The sequence below is a fragment of the Terrapene carolina genome, unplaced genomic scaffold, assembly GCF_002925995.2.
Source record: "Terrapene carolina triunguis isolate 2854851 unplaced genomic scaffold, T_m_triunguis-2.0 Scaffold430, whole genome shotgun sequence".
In the NCBI taxonomy this organism is placed as follows: domain Eukaryota; kingdom Metazoa; phylum Chordata; order Testudines; family Emydidae; genus Terrapene; species Terrapene triunguis.
Window position 1 is genome coordinate 1,016,099 of NW_020664781.1, and position 17,469 is coordinate 1,033,567.

The 17,469-nt window shown below is 55.4% G+C and overlaps 1 protein-coding gene across 3 annotated transcripts in view; it reads right to left on the reverse strand.

Moving 5' to 3' along the window:
* Positions 1–13,534: 13,534 nt before the first annotated feature.
* Positions 13,535–17,469, reverse strand: part of ARAP1 (ArfGAP with RhoGAP domain, ankyrin repeat and PH domain 1) — an 83,114-nt gene continuing 79,179 nt past the window's right edge. For all 3 annotated transcript variants that reach the window (XM_026658356.2, XM_026658357.2, XM_026658355.2), the window contains 2 exons: positions 14,758–14,796; positions 13,535–13,884 (listed from right to left, as the gene is read on the reverse strand). In XM_026658356.2, the coding sequence (XP_026514141.1) occupies positions 14,779–14,796 (18 nt within the window). In that variant the 3' untranslated portion in view covers positions 13,535–13,884; positions 14,758–14,778. The remainder of the gene's footprint in view (positions 13,885–14,757; positions 14,797–17,469) is intronic.

The following is a 17,469-nucleotide window of genomic DNA, read 5'->3' on the forward strand; positions in this document are numbered from 1 at the left end:
GGGGGCGGGGGCTTGGCACGGCGCTCAGAGGGGGGGGCGGGGCTGGCGCGGCGCTCGGAGGGGGGCGGGGGCTTGGCGCTTGGAGGGGGGCTGGGGCTTGGTGCAGCGCTCGGAGGGGGCGGGGCTGGCGCGGCATGGCACTCAGAGGGGGGCGGGGGTTGGCGCAGCGCTCGGAGGGGGGCGGGGGCTGGCGTGGCGCGGTGCTGAGAGGGGGCGGGGCTTCAGGCGGCATGGTGCTGGGGGGGCGGGGATTTTGGCGGCGCTGGGGGGGGTACGGCGGCACGGCGCTTGCGGGGGTGGGGCGGCACGCTTCTTTTTTGCCTGGGGCGGCAAAAAAGTTAGAGCCGGCCCTGCTAAAGAGGGAACACGCCAGCGCGCGGATCAAAGAGTGGACTCTAGCTACAGTACTTCTCTGGCCCCCAGCATTCCCATTTCTGAGCACCCTGTGATCTTTAATATAGAGATCCTCACACAGCCCTCTGAGGCAGGGCTGTTAACCCCATTGTACCAATGGGCAAACTGAGGCACGGGGAGACAAGTGACGTGCCCAACGTCACATAGGAATGGGGCACTAGCACGCTTGCAGGACACCTGAGTGCCTGATATTCGGGGCCGGTTCTAGGGGTGGGTGATCACTGGCCACCACCGTCCAGGCGGTACCATCCCGCCGTGCGGCTTGGGCTGGGTTTTTCTTTCGTTGCTCCACTGCTCCGGGGCTGGGCTGGGAGGATGGAGCTGAAAACATCTTCCACCCTGGCCGGCAAACCGTATAATCGGAGTATGGAACAGGCCTCTCGCATGTGCTCCTCCCTCGCTTTGCAGCTTCCGCCCCTCCCCTGGAGTCCCGCTTTGTGGCTCTGAGCCTGACCCCGGCTCTCTCTGCAGCCTGGTTTGTGCTGCTGGTGAATGAGGTGTTTTGTGGCTGTGGTTTGTTCTCAGCTCCGTGGCCTTGAGCTGCCAGCGGCTGCCTCCCTCGCCTCTGGTCACAATAGCTCATGCAGAGCACCGGCTTCATTGCAGACGAGCTCCGGGAAGCTTGGGGGTCTTAAAGCCCCTGTACTGCTCTGGGTTTGTACAGCGCCTTGGCACTGCTGGCCTAAGCATGAGAAGGCGGGGGAGGTCATAGCTTTTATTGGACCATCTTCTGTTGGTGAAAGAGACGAGCTTTCGAGCCCCACAGCGCTCTTCTTCAGGGACAAAGGGACTCCCAGCGGCCCAGCAAAATGCGTGGAACTAACTCCTGACACGAAACCATCCGTTCCACCTTGCATTTTGCTGGGCCGCTGGGAGTCCCTCTCCCAGACCTAAAGGAGGGCTCTGTGTGGCTGGAAAGCTTGTCTCTTTCACCAACGGAAGTTGGTCCAATAAAAGACACTTCCTCCCTCACCTTGTCTCACTAATAGCCTGGGACCGCCACAACCACACAACACACAACAATGGACTTAGCGTCATCGCTCAATAAGGATTAACATTTCAGCACCCAAAACCATCCGCTAACTCGAGGTCATTCCAGGGGGGGTTATTGCATCTTCCTCTGAAGCAGTTGTGCACCCCGCTTAGGGTTGCCAGGTTTCCGAGCAGGACGCCTGGTTGAAAAGGGACCCTGGGGGCTCTAGTCAGCACTAAAAGTACAGTCAGCAGCGCAGCAGGGCTAAGGCAGGCTCCCTGCCTGCCCTGGCTCCGCACGGCTCCTGGCTGCAGGGGTGGCCACAGGGACTCCGCGCGCTGTCCCCGCCCCAAGCCCCCTGGCCTCTCTGCCCAGGAGCCAGATATGCCGGTCGCTTCCAGGAGCCACGCGAAGCCAGGGCAGGCAGGGAGCCGGCCTTAGCCCCACTGCCCCACCAACCAGGAGCCGCCTGATGTAAGTGCCTGCACCCCGAACTCCCTCCCACCCCCCAACTCCCTGCCCCACGTCAGACCCCCCTCCCCTACCCAACTCCCTGCCCCCAGGGCAGCCCCCCCCTCCTCCACCCGAACTCCCTGCCACACCTCAACTCCCTGTCCCAGGTCAGACCCCCCTCAGATCTGCCCATGGATGCTGCTTGGAGCCTCTCTCAGGAGGCAGAGTCACACTCCCCTAGCACAACACCATCACGGCTGATTAACGGGTCATTAATCCTGCTGGGCTTGGGCCCCCCAGAGGGTGAAGGGGGCAGACTCTTAACAGCCACTTAGGACGGGAAGGGAGAGGCCTGCACCCGGCTGAGTCAGCAGCAGGATCAAGCAGGGAAGGTGTCATTACGCCCACTGGAATTGGCCCCCCGGACACTGACTCATTACTGGTGCCAGCGGGCAGCATCAGCACAGGGCTAGCGGTTCATCCTGTAACGCCCGGCTGCTGACGTAGAGGGATGGGGCTGCAGGATGCTCTGGGGATGCGGGAGTGGCCTCGGTGTCAGGCCATGGTGTGGGGGAACGCCCGGGCCCTTGAGATCCCAACCAGCCCGAGTGTCACCCTTTACAGGGGGCAGGGCCGGCTCCATAGCCTTCCCGCAGTGACCAAAGGGTCAAACGCACCGTCCCTTAGCCCACGGCCAACGGGAGAGAGCCGTGGCCCATGGCGTAGTGGCGTCTGGCAGGTCACAGATGCTTTCTTAGTGTTCCTCTTCCTCGGAGCCACCCACGGCTTTGCCTGGAGTTCAGGGCTGATGAGTGGGAGGGGAGCAGGTCCGGATGGTTGTGAATGGACGGGGAGGTGGGTCCCTGAGCCAATCGTGCCATTATCCTGTGGATAGAGGTGAGAGCCCCTGGCGTAGACAAGCTCAGAGGTATCCATGCAATCAACGCTGCTTTAGTTCACTGCATCCTGTCTGTGCCATCCACCCACACCCTCCCCCTCTGATGAACTGCCCCCGCTCACTGTCTAGCTGGGGAAGGCTGCCGGTGGGTGCAGAGCACCCACCAATTTCCCCCCGTGGGTGCTCCAGACCCGGAGCACCCACAGAGTCAGTGCCTATGCTGGCCCGGTAGCTCCCTAGTACCACAATGGGGGTCACAAAATTCTCTTAAGAACTAAGCCCCTGGTTCTCACCACGCAACCCGTCAGGATGTCACCCCCCTCCCCATCCCCACAGCACCGGGGGGGGAAGGGGGAGCCAGCAAGAGCGCCACTCGCTGACACCCATTTGGCAGCAACCTGCTTTGAACTTGGGGGAGTCCCCCACCCAAGCACGGACCAGGCCCCATGTTGTCAAGGTGCTCCAGCCACAGGTTAGCAGGGTGTTCCCCAGGAGAGGGGTGGAGAGAAGCCCAGGAAGATGGTGCAGGCTGCAGGCAGGTAACGTGGGAGGAAGGGGGAGGAGTGGCATTCCTGAAGTGGACCAGGGAGGAGAAAAAAACTCAGTCGCCCTGGTGCCCACCGCCCCCTCCCAATTCGCTGACATACAGCACCAGCCGGGCTCTCTGCCACCAGCTGGGAATGGGCAGCAGCGGATGGATCACTCAGTGATTGCCCTGTTCTGTTCATTCCTGCTGGGGCACCTGCTGGTACTGTCAGAAGACAGGACACTGGGCGAGATGGACCATTGGTCTGGCCCGGTTTGGCCGTACGTATGTTCTTACCCTCCTCGGTCCAGGCCGGAGCTATCCAGGTAGCAGCAGGCACCTGATCCATCTCTGCTCCAGCCACTTATCTCTGGGCCGGGGCTGCTGTGGGGTTGGGCCTGGCAAGTACCAGCCACTCCGTGTAGCCGAGAGCGAATAACGAGAGACTGGAGTCCCCGAGGCGCAGAAGAAACAGGCCTGCTGCAGGGAGTCAGATGCTGGGGGGAAGCCCCTGGCTCCCCTGGCACATCCCCAGCCTGCGCGGGCTCAGGCAGTCCCTGGCACCATCCGAGTTAGAGCCAGAGAGCCCCACCCCACGCACAGGGGCTACCCAGGCCTGGTATCCCTGCTGCAATGCTGCGGGGCCCCTCCCATAGCAGCTGTCACGGAGTCACCGGGCGATGCTCTGGAACTACTCCCTACGAAGCCAGCTCTGGGGGAGCCTCCTCTCTCTGAGCAGACTGTCTCCAGGACAAGAAGCTTACACTGCTTCGGCCTTCCTGGGTCTGACCTCGGAGCATTCAGCATCCCCGTCTCACACTGTGCGCATCCCGCAGCGAGTCCACACAGGCGGGGCTCCCGGGGAAGCCAGAGGGCCCTGCCCCCCAACTCTGCAGCCAGACGTGACTCTCAGCCAGCCAGGAAAACAGAAGGTTTATTTGATGACAGGAACACAGTCCAAAACAGAGCTTGTAGTTATAGGAAACAGGACCCTTCAGTCAGGTCCATCTTGGGGGGCAGGGAGGCCAGACCCCGGCTCTGGGCCTCCCTCTCTTTCCCCAGCCAGCTCCAAACTGAAACTCTCCAGCCCCTCCTCTCTGGCCTTTGTCTCTTTTCCGGGCCAGGAGGCCACCTGATCTCTTTGTTCTCCAACACCTTCAGTTGGCACTTGCAGGGGAGGGGCCCAGGCCATCAGTTGCCAGGAGACAGGGTGTTGGCCATTCTCTGTGCAGACAGCATCACACTGGCCCTCTAGGGCTCTGCAACAATCACACCCCCTTATCCCCCCACCTAGATACTTAAGAAATGCATAGGGGAAACTGAGGCACCCACCCAGTATTCGGAGAAAACATTGAGAATATTCCCACTTCGTCACTGAAGGGAAGGCTCATCCCTGGCTCTGGTGGATCTGGGGAGATGGAGCAGGGATGGCGGATGGGGCAGAGAGAGAGGCTGAGTTGCTGTGGCTGGGGAGAGGGAATTGGAGGTGGGATGGATGCTGGGGGAAGCATGAGCCGCTCAGCTCCGACTGGAGGGGTGGGCAGATTGGGTAGGTCTAGCTGGGGATGGGGAAAGTGGGAGGGAGGGATTGCTGCTGCTGACTATGCCAGGGACAACCTAGATGTCCCCTGATGGAACAATAATAGACAACGGCAGCACAGCAGGGGCTCCAGCAGGGGAAGGGTTAAGATGAGTCACGTGGAGGAACAAACTGGAGAGGAGAACAGGCACCAGCACGAAAATTATCCAATTAAAAGTCAGGGGATCCTGAGAATTGTGCACCGTGAGTGCGCTTGCCAATGCACAAGTGCACACGCGTGTGTGCGTGCTGCATGGCCAGTGTGACAAGATCCCAATCTACGCCCCCTGGGGTGTGGCAGCAGCTCGTGGCACCCCCCCTTGTGGATCATGGGCAATTTATTCCATTTCTTTTTTTCTAAGAATCCCACGATGGGGTTTATTCAATCTGTAGCCAAGACACTGCTATGGTAACCTTGGTGGTGTTACCAGGGGAACCTGCTACCGTTCATCAGGCCCCATTAAAGGAAGGCGCATTTATAGGAATCCCAGCTTTACAGAGCGATAGCCACCCCTCCATCCTACGCCCATCACGCTTGTCTGCCAGGCTGGATCTGTGATGGCCACGGGCTGATCTGAGTAGGGGGATCTAGCTCCCTACTGCCGTTAGATGTTCCCTTACCCAGCTGCACTAGGAAAATCAAAGCGGCACCACGCACTGGAGCTAAAGCTGCCCCTTGCTGGTTGAAGGTGCCGTGCTCTGGGTGTTAGATCCGTCCACAGCCTTGGAGCTGTGCAATGTGAGTAGATACCCAAATCGATGTAGTGGCAAAGGACGGATGTTTCCACCTGTGTCTGGCCAGGGGCTGACGCTGCTCCCGTCAGACACTGACCTGGCCACAGCGAGCCATGCGTTTGTAAACTCCAGGTGTCACTGCCACAACCTGCTCTGGTTCAACCTCACAGCAGTGGGCTGGCGCGGCAGTGACTGGCTGAAATCGTCCGGCTTGTGCTAGGCAGGAGGTCAGACTGTGTGATCCCGGCGGTCCGTGCCGGCCTTAACGTCAGTGCATTCCCCGGCCCCTGCGCAGGACGCCAGCAGAAGCGGTTGATGAAATCACCACCGCCAGCCATGCTGCACGCAGGGCTAAATGTCTGGGCCCCTCAGCATCCTCCCACCCACAATACAGAGCCGTCCCAGTCTTTAAGCTTGTTCCTACCAGCAGGGCTGGCTGAGAGACAGACGTTCCTGCAGGGGGGCACTCAGATACCAGTGTGACGTGTGACTATAAAACCCTAGGGAGACAGAAAGGTGGGCCCAGCTGTTACGCCCCATCAGCTCTGCCCAGTTCCTTTGATTGAGGGGTGCCCTACAGATGTGGAGCACCGAGGACCGACACAGGGAAGGAGGCGAGCGAAGCTGGGAACCCATGAGATGGACTTGGCTCCTCAGATGAGAGCAGTCCAGAACTGAAATGCACCAGCCTCCCAGCAGTGGTGGCCAAAGGAAGTGGAAGGAGAGGCGGGAGGAAGTGGGTGGCTGGAGACCAAGCTGGAGGAGACCGGGACAAGGGGCGATGGCCCAGCAACGAACAAAGGGCTGACGAGGGTTCGAGAAAGAGGGAAGGGCCTGGCGGGAAGAGTCGGAGAAGGAGCTGGCGTGCAGGTACTTGGAAGGCAGAAGGGGTTGGGGAAGAGGACAGGGATGGGAAAAGGGAAGTGGAGAGAAGTCGATGGACACCCGGGGAGCAAAGCTGGCGCTCTCTGATACAACAGGAGAGAAATATAACGCAATATCCTTTATATCTGTGCATGAGCCACCTCCCGCTCCCAAAAGTTGACTTGACAGTTAATAGTCATTAAGCTACAGTTCCAGTGAAGAGATTGATTCATCAGCTCTCCAGGTCATAGAATCATAGAATATCAGGGTTGGAAGGGACCTCAGGAGGTATCTAGTCCAACCCCCTGCTCAAAGCAGGACCAATCCCCAGGGCAGATTCAGCGTTATGTCACGTGGGGACATGTTTTGGCCTATCACACACAATTTCTGACCCCAGACTCTTCTGCCCAATCCAGTTGATGCTGAAAACGAGTTTCCGCAAAGAAATCCCTCCCCACACAGAGATTTGCCTTGACATTTTTAGCGCGAATGTTTTTCCAGGCCGGTATGGCTGGTATTTGGAAAGCACAATGACTTGAAAACTCAAGTGGGAGGCACTTTGTGTATTCTTGCTTATGAGAGTCGTGCTTATGAAACCCTGGCTACTCAACAGCAAAGACAGTGCTGCTCTCAACAGAACAGTCTCACAATGCCCAGCGGTTGCAGCGACGGAAAGCCTATAGTGAGAGGGGAAAAGGAGAGACACAATGGCTCACTAAGAGCTGAGTGCCCTCACAGGGAACAGGTCAACAGTGGGCTGTGGAGAAGAGCTGGGTTTGGAAAGAGCTGGCTCTCTGGTTTCTGGCTTCCCCAGGCTTAGCTCCAAGCAGTGAAACATACCAGCCACCTGGGAAAATTCAGCATTTTTCTAGCTGCCGGCAGGGTTGAAAGGCCTGTGCCAGGATCAGAGGAGTCATTGTTTGAAGGTGGGTCTGAGAGAAGGTAAGAGCTCAAGGCAGTGTCCCTCACGGGGAAGGAGGGATCAGAGTCAACATCCCTTTGCTCTTAGGTACAGATGGGAAATAAACTCTTATCCCTCCCCTACAGCCAGTTTGCGACGTTTCACAAATGGCCGGTGTGACATTCTGTACCCCAAAGCAACACCCTGGCACCCCCACATTAACCCTGGTGGTATCATTATGTTTTGTGCAAAGTCTGCCTTGTAAGGTATCATTCTAAAAGTCTTGATCTGTTGAACATCAATATCCTGTTGGATTGTACGTGCTGTCATTGTATCTGAAGTTATGAATATTGACTATGTACCAGTATTTCAATTGTGTTTGCTCCTGGGGTGACACCCACAAGGTAGTTTACATCCAGTCTAGCCAGCACATTGTGGATGAACCATTCAAGGTCATGCCCCATTAACACAATAGAAGAAGCTTATCCCCACCCGATGGACTTTCCTGTGAACGTTCTAGCCAATATATGGCTAATGGCTGCTATGACTCATCGAAGCATGCGAGGGCATGTGACTAGCTCATGTGACTCTGGACTCCATCTTGTGCCTGTACTTTTCCACTAACTGCGCTGGGGGCTTTGTTTGGGACAATGAAGTTCCCTCCACATGGAAGAAACTATAAAAGGGGGAAGCGACATCATCACTTGGCCTCACTCTCCCCACAACTCAACACCTGGAGACACCTCGGGAACAAAGACTGAACCGGGAAGGTGGCCCCAGGCAGGAAATAGGGAAGCCCAGGCTGTGTATGGCAGACTGGTGGACCGTTTGTATCATCAGGGTGAGACATTGCTTACTTCAAATCCTGTGTAGTGTATAGAACTTAGCTTCCAATTTTGTTTTATTTTTTAGGTAGCCAACTTTGATCTGTACGCTATTACTTACAATCAGTTAAAATCTATCTTTCTGTAGTTAATAAATCTGTTTTATATTTTTTACCTAATACAGTGTGTGGTTTGACGTGCAAAGGGAAATCTGCTCAGGAACAGGGGCTGGTGCATTGTCCTCTCCACACTGAGGGAGGGGCGGACCGGATAATAACTTACACCGGTCGGATAGTACATCTCTGGGGTCCTAGGCTGTGGGGAACTGGCTGAAACCTATTGTTGGTTCATGAGTGGCTAGTGAAAGCATTCATGTAACTGCAGCTGGGTGTGTCCCTAGCTGTGTCTGGCTGTGAAAGTGCAAGACCTGGAGAGGATTGCAGCTTGTCACAGCCTCACAATGCAAGAGGGAGCCCAGATTGGTATGCCAGAGGGCTCAGCGGTACCCCCGTTCCAGGTTGCATCCCGGGGATGTACATCACAGCTAGGCAGCAGCCTTGTCTAATTCCTTAATGCTACCACCTCCCCACGATATATATTGTGTTGCACTAGCTAAACACGTACACCGGGTATCTCTAGATGCTGCCTTGCTTAGGTAAATCCTTCAGGGTACATGCTCCACTGAGGCCGACAGCAGATAAAAGACCTACTACTTCTGTTGACTGCTAAGAGGGATTTTCCTTTAGCTCCATTGGTTCTAGAGCAGATGGGCATGCATTCCATCCCCCATGCCAAGGGGGGCTTGGAGGGTGGGGGTTAGACGGCAACTATGTGGAAAGCCATAGAGGAGGAGTAATTCTTCAGACTCCTTCCTAAAGTAAATGTGAAATCTTGCCTTCCATCTTCTGTGGAACACACAGTGCTCACGCTGTTCCCGACACATAACCAATTCCAGCTCTGCCTTCCCACCTGCTAATGGAAGAAGAATGGCTGAGTGACACTAATGGGGCCTGGTGCCTAGACCACATGCAGGAGAGCTCTTCCATTAGCAGCGGAAGCTACCAGCGCGGGCGTCTTCACTTAAGGAATGACGGCTGCCTCTTAAAAATAGCTCTGGCTTTTAAAGAACAAAAATAGCTCTTCTCCTCCAAGGTCAGGAATCTCACCGACCTGGTGATGTTAACTCTGCGTGTGCCAAGGGGCAGGGCACAACTGGGGGCAATGACATGAGGTCATCTCCCATGGACATCTACTTATATAGCTCTCACTCGCCTAATCTCTGAGACCACCTCCGCCGCTCACGTGTTTAGCCTCCCATCAGGAGCCAGGGCAGCGCTCTACCCGGGGTACAGATGGGGGATTGAAGCACAGGGAGGATGGAGTGACCGGTCCATAGCAGGGCAGGGACTTAAAGCCCCATCACCTGAATCCTACTTCAGTGCCCTGCCCATGAGACCATGTTACATACAGGATGTAGGACGTGAAAGGGTCACAGAAAGCCACTGCAGACAGAACAGCACATCTGATTAGTGCAAAGGGTGACCACCCCCTGGCAATCTGGGCCAATCACACACAAGTCACCACAGAAGAAGAATCCTAACACTGGTGCCTTTATTCTCTGGTTGTAGCTGCCAGTCATGGTAGGACAGGACACACATATGGCCAGCCGGCCTGTCATCTATTTGGCGGCCCCAGGGCCTGCAGTCTCCGCGGCCCTGCACAGGATGGCAGGGCCTTGGCTTTGGCCAGCACCATTCTGTGAGCCCCTTCTAGGAAGAGGCTAGTAGTCTGTGCACAGGGCTACGGGCCGCAAGGCTCCTGAGTGCTAATTCTGACTCTGCCCCTGACTCCTCCTGTACCTCCGTCCCACCCGCCCTGACTGGAATTACTGACCTGCCTTAGCGGGTCTGTCGGCCTGCGGGGAATGGACGTCCCCTTCTAGATTCACACCTTCCAAGGCCAGAAGGGACCAATGTGATCGTCCAGTCTGCCCTCCTGTGTCACGCAGGACAGAGACCTGCCCACAATAATCCCTAGAGCAGAGCTTTTAGACAGCCAGCCAGTTTTGATTTAAAAATAGTCAGTGATGGAGAATCCACCACGACCCTTTGTTCCAGTGGCTAATGACTCTCTCAGCTAAACATTTATGCCTCATTTCCAGTCTGAATTTGTCTAGCTTCAACTTCCAGCCATTGGATCGTGTCAGACCCTTCTCTGCCAGACTGAGCCTGTTATTAAATATTTGTTCCCCATGTGGATACTCACAGACTGTGATCATGCCTAGCAGGGGCTAAGCTGAAGAAAGAAGGGGAGAGTGTCATTCTCTGCCAGCTGGTTCTCCCAGAAGGTGGGGCATATGGGGGCTCTTTACAGAGAGGAGAGGAGGCAGTCGGCGAATGAGACTCACGTTAGGGCTCTTCAGAGTGTGACGGGTTAAAGACAAGGGCCTGAAAACAACATGACAGGCTCCAGCATTGCCATGCAGGCGCTAGGGACCAGGCACATGCTTACAGGAGGACAGCCAGATTCAGCCCAAGAGTAGAGACAGACCCAACAGTAGCCTGGCCAGGAATTTTCCAACAGGACATTTTCCCATGCTGCTTTGTCAAAAGCAAAACCTTTTGCGGAAACGCGTTGATTTCAAAATTTCATTTCAGGAAAACCAAACCAAAACCCAACGGCCAGCGGCTCTGAATCTCCTTTGGAAACAACTTTCCATTTCTTTATTTTATCTTAGATGACGTCGTAGCAAACTGAAAAAGTTGAAGTCGGAACGAAATGTTTCAAATTGACCTAAAACTATTTTTTTCCCCCTGAAATTTCATATTGCGGGAAATGTCAACGTTTTTTGGTTTTGTTCCATTTAGGAACAGAAAGGGGAAAAAAAGATCTACAGAATGGAAAATCCGGTGCCTGACCATCTCTCTTCAATAGTTGGACTTTTCCCATCCACAACGCATACGACACAGAGTGTAAAACCCCAAGCAGCACCTAGGGGCCCCAACTTCAGTCCATTTTATGCCCACAAGGCATAAACAGGGGTTTCAATCTTTCACCAAGTGGAGCAGTGAGCTGCTTCCAGCTTCTTCTCCAACCAGAATAGCTTTCGGCTCTGGTGCCTGTCTCTCTGCGGCCTGAGTGGGTCTCTTTATCTCTCTCTCTCTCAGCCCCTGGGGGACTCAGTTACTCCTAGCATTCATTCCCTGTTAATCATCTGCCCTGATAGAAAGAGCAACATTACCCTTATCCTCCTTTGTAAAGTGCTCTGCCATCCCCAGCTGAAAGGTGCTATATGTAGACAGAATATTACTACTCTATTCCATATCAAAAAGACGCTTATGTTAAGGTTACGTGATTACAGATTGCTACATAACCTTAACTCTTCCCCTTGGGTATACACTCTTTAGTTACAGGATCACACACTGGTGTCCCGCAGCACCTGCCTCATTCAGGGCACAAGCTGCCCGGCTTGCAGCAAACGAGACAGCTGTTCACTGTGTGGTCCCTGCCTCATTCACCAAACAAGGAATGGGGCAGAGGGTTTGCAGAGAAAATGGCATGTGATCACATCATTAAACACTATACTATAATGCACACATTCAAGGGGCAGAGTTAAGGTTGCCTGGATAACCTTACTTTTGGCATTTCCTGTCTTTTGGGTGCTTGGCCATGCAGATATAATAGTCTTTTAACATCTTTTTTTGGTCTAGCATCTCCTAGACTTTGAAAGAAAAGGGAGGCTATTAAACAGAGGAATTCTCCCATATAGCTAGTCAACTGGAGAACACTCTGGCTTGCCTGATACGTGCATTAGCGACAGATTGCTCAGCTCTCTGAGCACCCGCTTTTGAACACTGAGGGTATGTCTACACTACGGGATTAATCCGAATTTAGATAATTCGAATTTGGGAAACAGGTTGTATAAATTCGATTGTGCGCGGCCACACTAAGCACATTAATTCGGTTTTTAACCACATTAATTCGGTGGTGTGCGGCCACACTACCCCATTAATTTAACCACATTAATTCGGTGGTGTGCGGCCACACTAACCCTAATTTGAATTAACAAAATCGATTTTGGCGCTACTCCGCTCGTCGAGGTGGAGTACAGAAATCGATTTTAAGTGCCCTTTAATTCGAATTAACTGGCTCCGTTGTGTGGACGGGTTAAGGATTAATTCGGATTAATGCAGCTAAATCCGAATTAAAGTCGTAGTGTAGACCAGGCCTGAGGGAGACAGAAGCTGGCCTCTTTCTCTCTGTCCCAACTTAAAGTCCCGATGAAGAGGGCCACTGCTCCTCTGTCTTGGCCTGGGGCTCTAAAACAATGGGCTCATGCTCCTCCATCTTCACCTCTAGCGGAAGCAACTGCCCCTCCCCCTCCCCCCCGCCCCAGCTCCCCCACCTCGGCCTGCAGCCCCAAGACCACGGTTCTTTGCCCCTTTATCTCAGCTTGCAGCCCGGGGGTAACAGGCCATCCCCGACATCGGCCTGATGCATTCAAGCTGCCAGCCCCTCACCTTGCCCTGCAGTCCGGAATCACTGGGACACCATCACACGGACTTCCCCAGGCATTTAATATTAACAATAACCAAAGACGCTGTTGAACAGGACAGCGCTGGCCCCTCTCCCTGCCCGCAGCCACAGTTTGCAGTTTCCTATACACCACGAGGCAATAGACACCCAGGACAAACGGCCCCACTCCAAGCTCAACTTCAGGTTGGTCCAGAGTCCCATCCCCCCCAACCCCCACCCCAGTCTCTTGCTGCTTCCACCAGGGTCCCTCAAGCCACATGTCCCAGCTGTGGCTCCACTCAGCCATCTCCACAGGCCCATGGCTGGGCGCTGGACTCTCCCCACTCTAAGGCCCTGCTTGCGAAGCTTTCGCCCGAAAGGCCCATGTGGTCACGGGATCGGGCAGCCTGGGAGAAGGAGAGAAGCGGCGTGTGGCTCTGAGGGGCCAGCAGCGGAGATGGGAGCCTTCGATCCACTCCCCCTGTGGTTCGTCTTCAGCCCTTCTCCAACGTAGTGATACAGAACGGCCGGGGTTAGCCCGCCGCTCCTCCTTAGGAAGGTTTAATGCTTCCACCAGCAGAAGCACCCTCGCGAGAAAGTCTCTGCCTGGACGGCCCTTGCCGCCTTTCCGTGGCTTGCGGTTTCAAATAGAGAGAGAGATTTTAAAGAAAGCAAGAGTGCCCCCAGCCCCTAACCCCTCCCGGAGCAGCAGCTGGCACCAGAGAGGGGCCATCCCAGCCTGCGCCCTTCCAGTTTTAATTCAGGCCCCAAGAAGAAGCAAGAAGCAGCTGGTGATGGGGGAGAAAGACACTCCCAGGTGAAGCGATGGGTCCAGAACAGTCCATCCCATCCCAGCACAGCTTCCTCTGCCCCGTCTCTGGGGTTTGGCTGCTCACGGCACGGACAGCCGGCGAGATGACCGATGAGACGGTGTCGGCTTGAATAATTAACCCTTTAGAAGCAGCTCCGGGGTCCCACGCTCTTTGCCAATGGATTCATTTTCCTTAAGTCAAACACGGTTGCTTATTGTTTTGCGGCTGCTGTCGGCTTTGCCGTAGAAAGAGGATTGGCTCAAGGGGCTGGCACGCATTCAGAGAGCCCCCCCGGTCTCGGCGCAGACCCCGCTGGGCGAGCAGGGGCAACGTGACGTGACTTGTGCGCTCCTGGGCTCTCAGGCTGCCTCCCCCCTCTCGCAAACGGACCTGGGGACAAAGAGAGAGACGCCAGGCTGACTCCCGGGCAGAGAGCTCGCTGGCCAGCCGAACGGCTCCTCCGGGAGCTTTCCCTGCCCCGCTGGCTCCTGCGAACCCTCCCCACTCACATCTCGCGCTCTCTGGGCTGCTTCCTCCACCCTGCATGGCCCGGGGCAGTGCCCTGCGGCCCCTCCGTTGGAGATGGGCCCGCTACGTCGTTAAGGGGAGGCTGGCACCGTTGTGGGGGTTCAGGAGGGGACTGGGAGTCTAGGTTAGTGATTTTGAGCAAGCCACGCAGGCTACAATGTGGGTGCCCATAGTTAGGCCCCGAGACCCTCCCCAAGTCCCCAAATAGACTCGGCTAGGTTTTCAGACGTGCTGAGGACCAGCGGCTGTCACTGCCAGCCTGGCAGGAGATGTCGTCTCCACACCTGTGCACGGTGCAGGAGCCGGCTTGCTGGCGTTACCCAGGCTAGCACAATGCAGCTCTCTGACCCTGACGGTCGGCTCACAGGTCAGGCAATACTGGGACATGCCTTTTAGATCCAGACCTCCTGGGTTGAACCCCACGGAGAGCCAGGCCAGGGGCAGCCGGGATCGAGACGGAAACTGGAGACTCCACGATCTCTATTACACAGATCCCAGCTTGTCATGCGACCTCCTGATCCGAGCAGCGGCCGCTTGGGGGGAGATGGAGCGGGCCAGGGGGTGGGATCTGCCCAGGCAGTCGCTGTGAGCTGTAGCTCGGCTCGGAAGACGAAGGTGGCTCTGGGCTAAGTCCGGCCATCGAGCTGCCATTGGGTCCTGGGAGCTGGGGGAAGATCTCCCCGGCACACCCCGTGACACAGAGCTCCGCAAACGAGCAGGAATGCTTGAAATTACCTGATGCGTTAGGCCTCCGGCTCATACGTTTCGAAGAAGCTGGGGAGAGAAAATAAGGAGGAAGGGGTTAGTTTTCCTTCTCCGACATGGACCGTTGGTGGCGCTAAGTAGCTGGAAGAGCCTCGGCTCGGAACAATTGTGGGTAATTAGATGAAGGTGACAGGGCTGCTCCCTGGGGAACAAAGGGTTAACTCCGGCTCAGTTTCCCCTCCCGCTGTGTAGCTACTCAGGGGAACCTGTTATCAATTAGCTGCCTGCCTGGGAGAGGGCAAAGGGACGACCTTCACTTTGGAACTACCCTATGGAGCCAAGAGTGGCTACTATCTGGGTCTCTTGGAGCATCTTTCACTCCAGGATGCCAGAGCGCTTCCCAGACACCAGTGAGTGCGGGACAGGTGCCACCCCACTCTGCAGGGGCAGGAGCCGAGGTTAAACGACTCGCCTGAGACGGGAGCTCAGCGGTGGAACCGGGCGAACTCAGCTGCTGAGACCAGCAGGCCGGTTTCAACCCTCTCCACCACCACGGCCTACTGAGCACCACCGCATCAGCCAGCGTGACCACGGATGATGGCGTCGCACCAGGCCTTGCGCAGTGACATTTCCAGATCTGGCTGAATCCTGCAAACCCACGAACCTCAGGGGCAGCCCTGCGGGCACCTCTGTCCCTCTTAGAGGCACCCGGCACCTCATGTGCTCATAGAAACACAGTGGCAGGAGCTGGTAACCTGTCCCTTAGCCAGGCTGCTCCCGCCCCCACACAACCCGCATTCTGGACAAAGCGCCTTGCGCTGTTCACACACCCCCCCCCCCCGGGGGATGGTGCAGGCATTAACCTCACCAGGGTGCTCCCTTAGAACCAGAGCCACTGGATCGTAGTCCTGTCTGTCTGGGGACATGTCAATTTCTCCAGCATCCCCCCTCCCCAGGAGTAACACGCTCTGTGCTGCAAACCCCAAGTGCTTGGGGAGACGCCCCAGCCTCCTGCAGAAAACAGGGTACATGGGAAGCCGATGATAACACTTCATGGCCCCAAGGCCCTGGCTCGGAAAAGACACACACTATTTGCCTTGAGCAAAACAGCGAATCGCTACAACCCAGGCCTGAGTCTCAGGGAATTATTGTTAGCAGTTTCCTGCTCACGCGTTGCGACAGCCTCACACTCAAACCGCCTTTTCTTTATTCCACAGTCCGAGCGGGGATACTGGAAACTCGAACTGTGCAGCTTTGGGATTAGTCCAAAAAAAATAATCACGTGATATTGATTGGAGGAGAAACTACGTGCATCCTGCACAAAGACTTGTAAGTGTGACTTTAAAAATCCCTTCCTGCAAGCATTGTGCGCCCATCAAACGTTTCAGCCCAGACGGCCAGAGTGTCCGAGCACCACACAACCCCCCTACATGGTAGCTGTTATCCCTGTTTAGCCAGATGCGGAGCGAGAGCACGGAGTGACTTGACCAAGGTCAGTCTTGGCAGAGCTGGGACTTGAACCCAGATCTTTGTCCAGCACCTTAACCGCATGACCATCCTGCCTCACCCGCACGCCCAAGGGAAGTGACCACAAGATGAGCCACAAACACATCCATGGGAAAATCCAGTATTATCCACCCAGCTGCACAAGTAACAACCCCAGCAGCGGCAGCTGCCAGAAAACGTGGCGACCTTTGCGTCAGAGGAACAAAGAGGCACTCGGTTGAATAGCCTGGCAAGCGCTTGGAGCCGTGGTACAAACATCAGCCAAGCTGAGCTGTCCCATTGCTGCTGAACCAGACCTGCTGCCGGGGGGGCTGGCACAAAAGCACCAGGGGAAGGGGGAAGATTAGACAAATTAGAGGATTGGGCCAAAAGAAACCTGATGAGGTTCAACAAGGACAAGTGCAGAGTCCTGCACTTAGGACGGAAGAATCCCATGCACTGCTACAGACTAGGGACCGAATGGCTAGGCAGCAGTTCTGCAGAAAAGGACCTAGGGGTCACAGTGGACGAGAAGCTGGATATGAGTCAACAGTGTGCTCTTGTTGCCAAGAAGGCTAATGGCATTTTGGGCTGTATAAGTAGGGGCATTGCCAGCAGATCGAGGGACGTGATCATTCCCCTCTATTTGACATTGGTGAGGCCTCATCTGGAGTACTGTGTCCAGTTTTGGGCCCCACACTACAAGAAGGATGTGGAAATATTGGAAAGAGTCCAGCGGAAGGCAACAAAAATGATTAGGGGTCTGGAGCACATGACTTATGAGGAGAGGCTGAGGGAACTGGGATTGTTTAGTCTCCAGAAGAGAAGAGTGAGGGGGGATTTGATAGCTGCTTTCAACTACCTGAGGGGGGGTTCCAGAGAGGATGGAGCTCGGCTGTTCTCAGTGGTGGCAGATGACAGAACAAGGAGCAATGGTCTCAAGTTGCAGTGGGTGAGGTCTAGGTTGGATATTAGGAAACACTATTTCACTAGGAGGGTGGTGAAGCACTGGAATGGGTTACCTAGGGAGGTGATGGAGTCTCCTTCCTTAGAAGTTTTTAAGGCCCGGCTTGACAAAGCCCTGGCTGGGATGATTTAGTTGGGAATTGATCCTGCTTTGAGGAGGGGGTTGGACTAGAACCTCCTGAGGTCCCTTCCAACCCTGATATTCTATCATTCTATGAGATGCTGCCTCTAATCCTGACCCCTCAGATCAGCTGGGGGACGAACAGTCTCACCCCAACGACAGATTCTAAT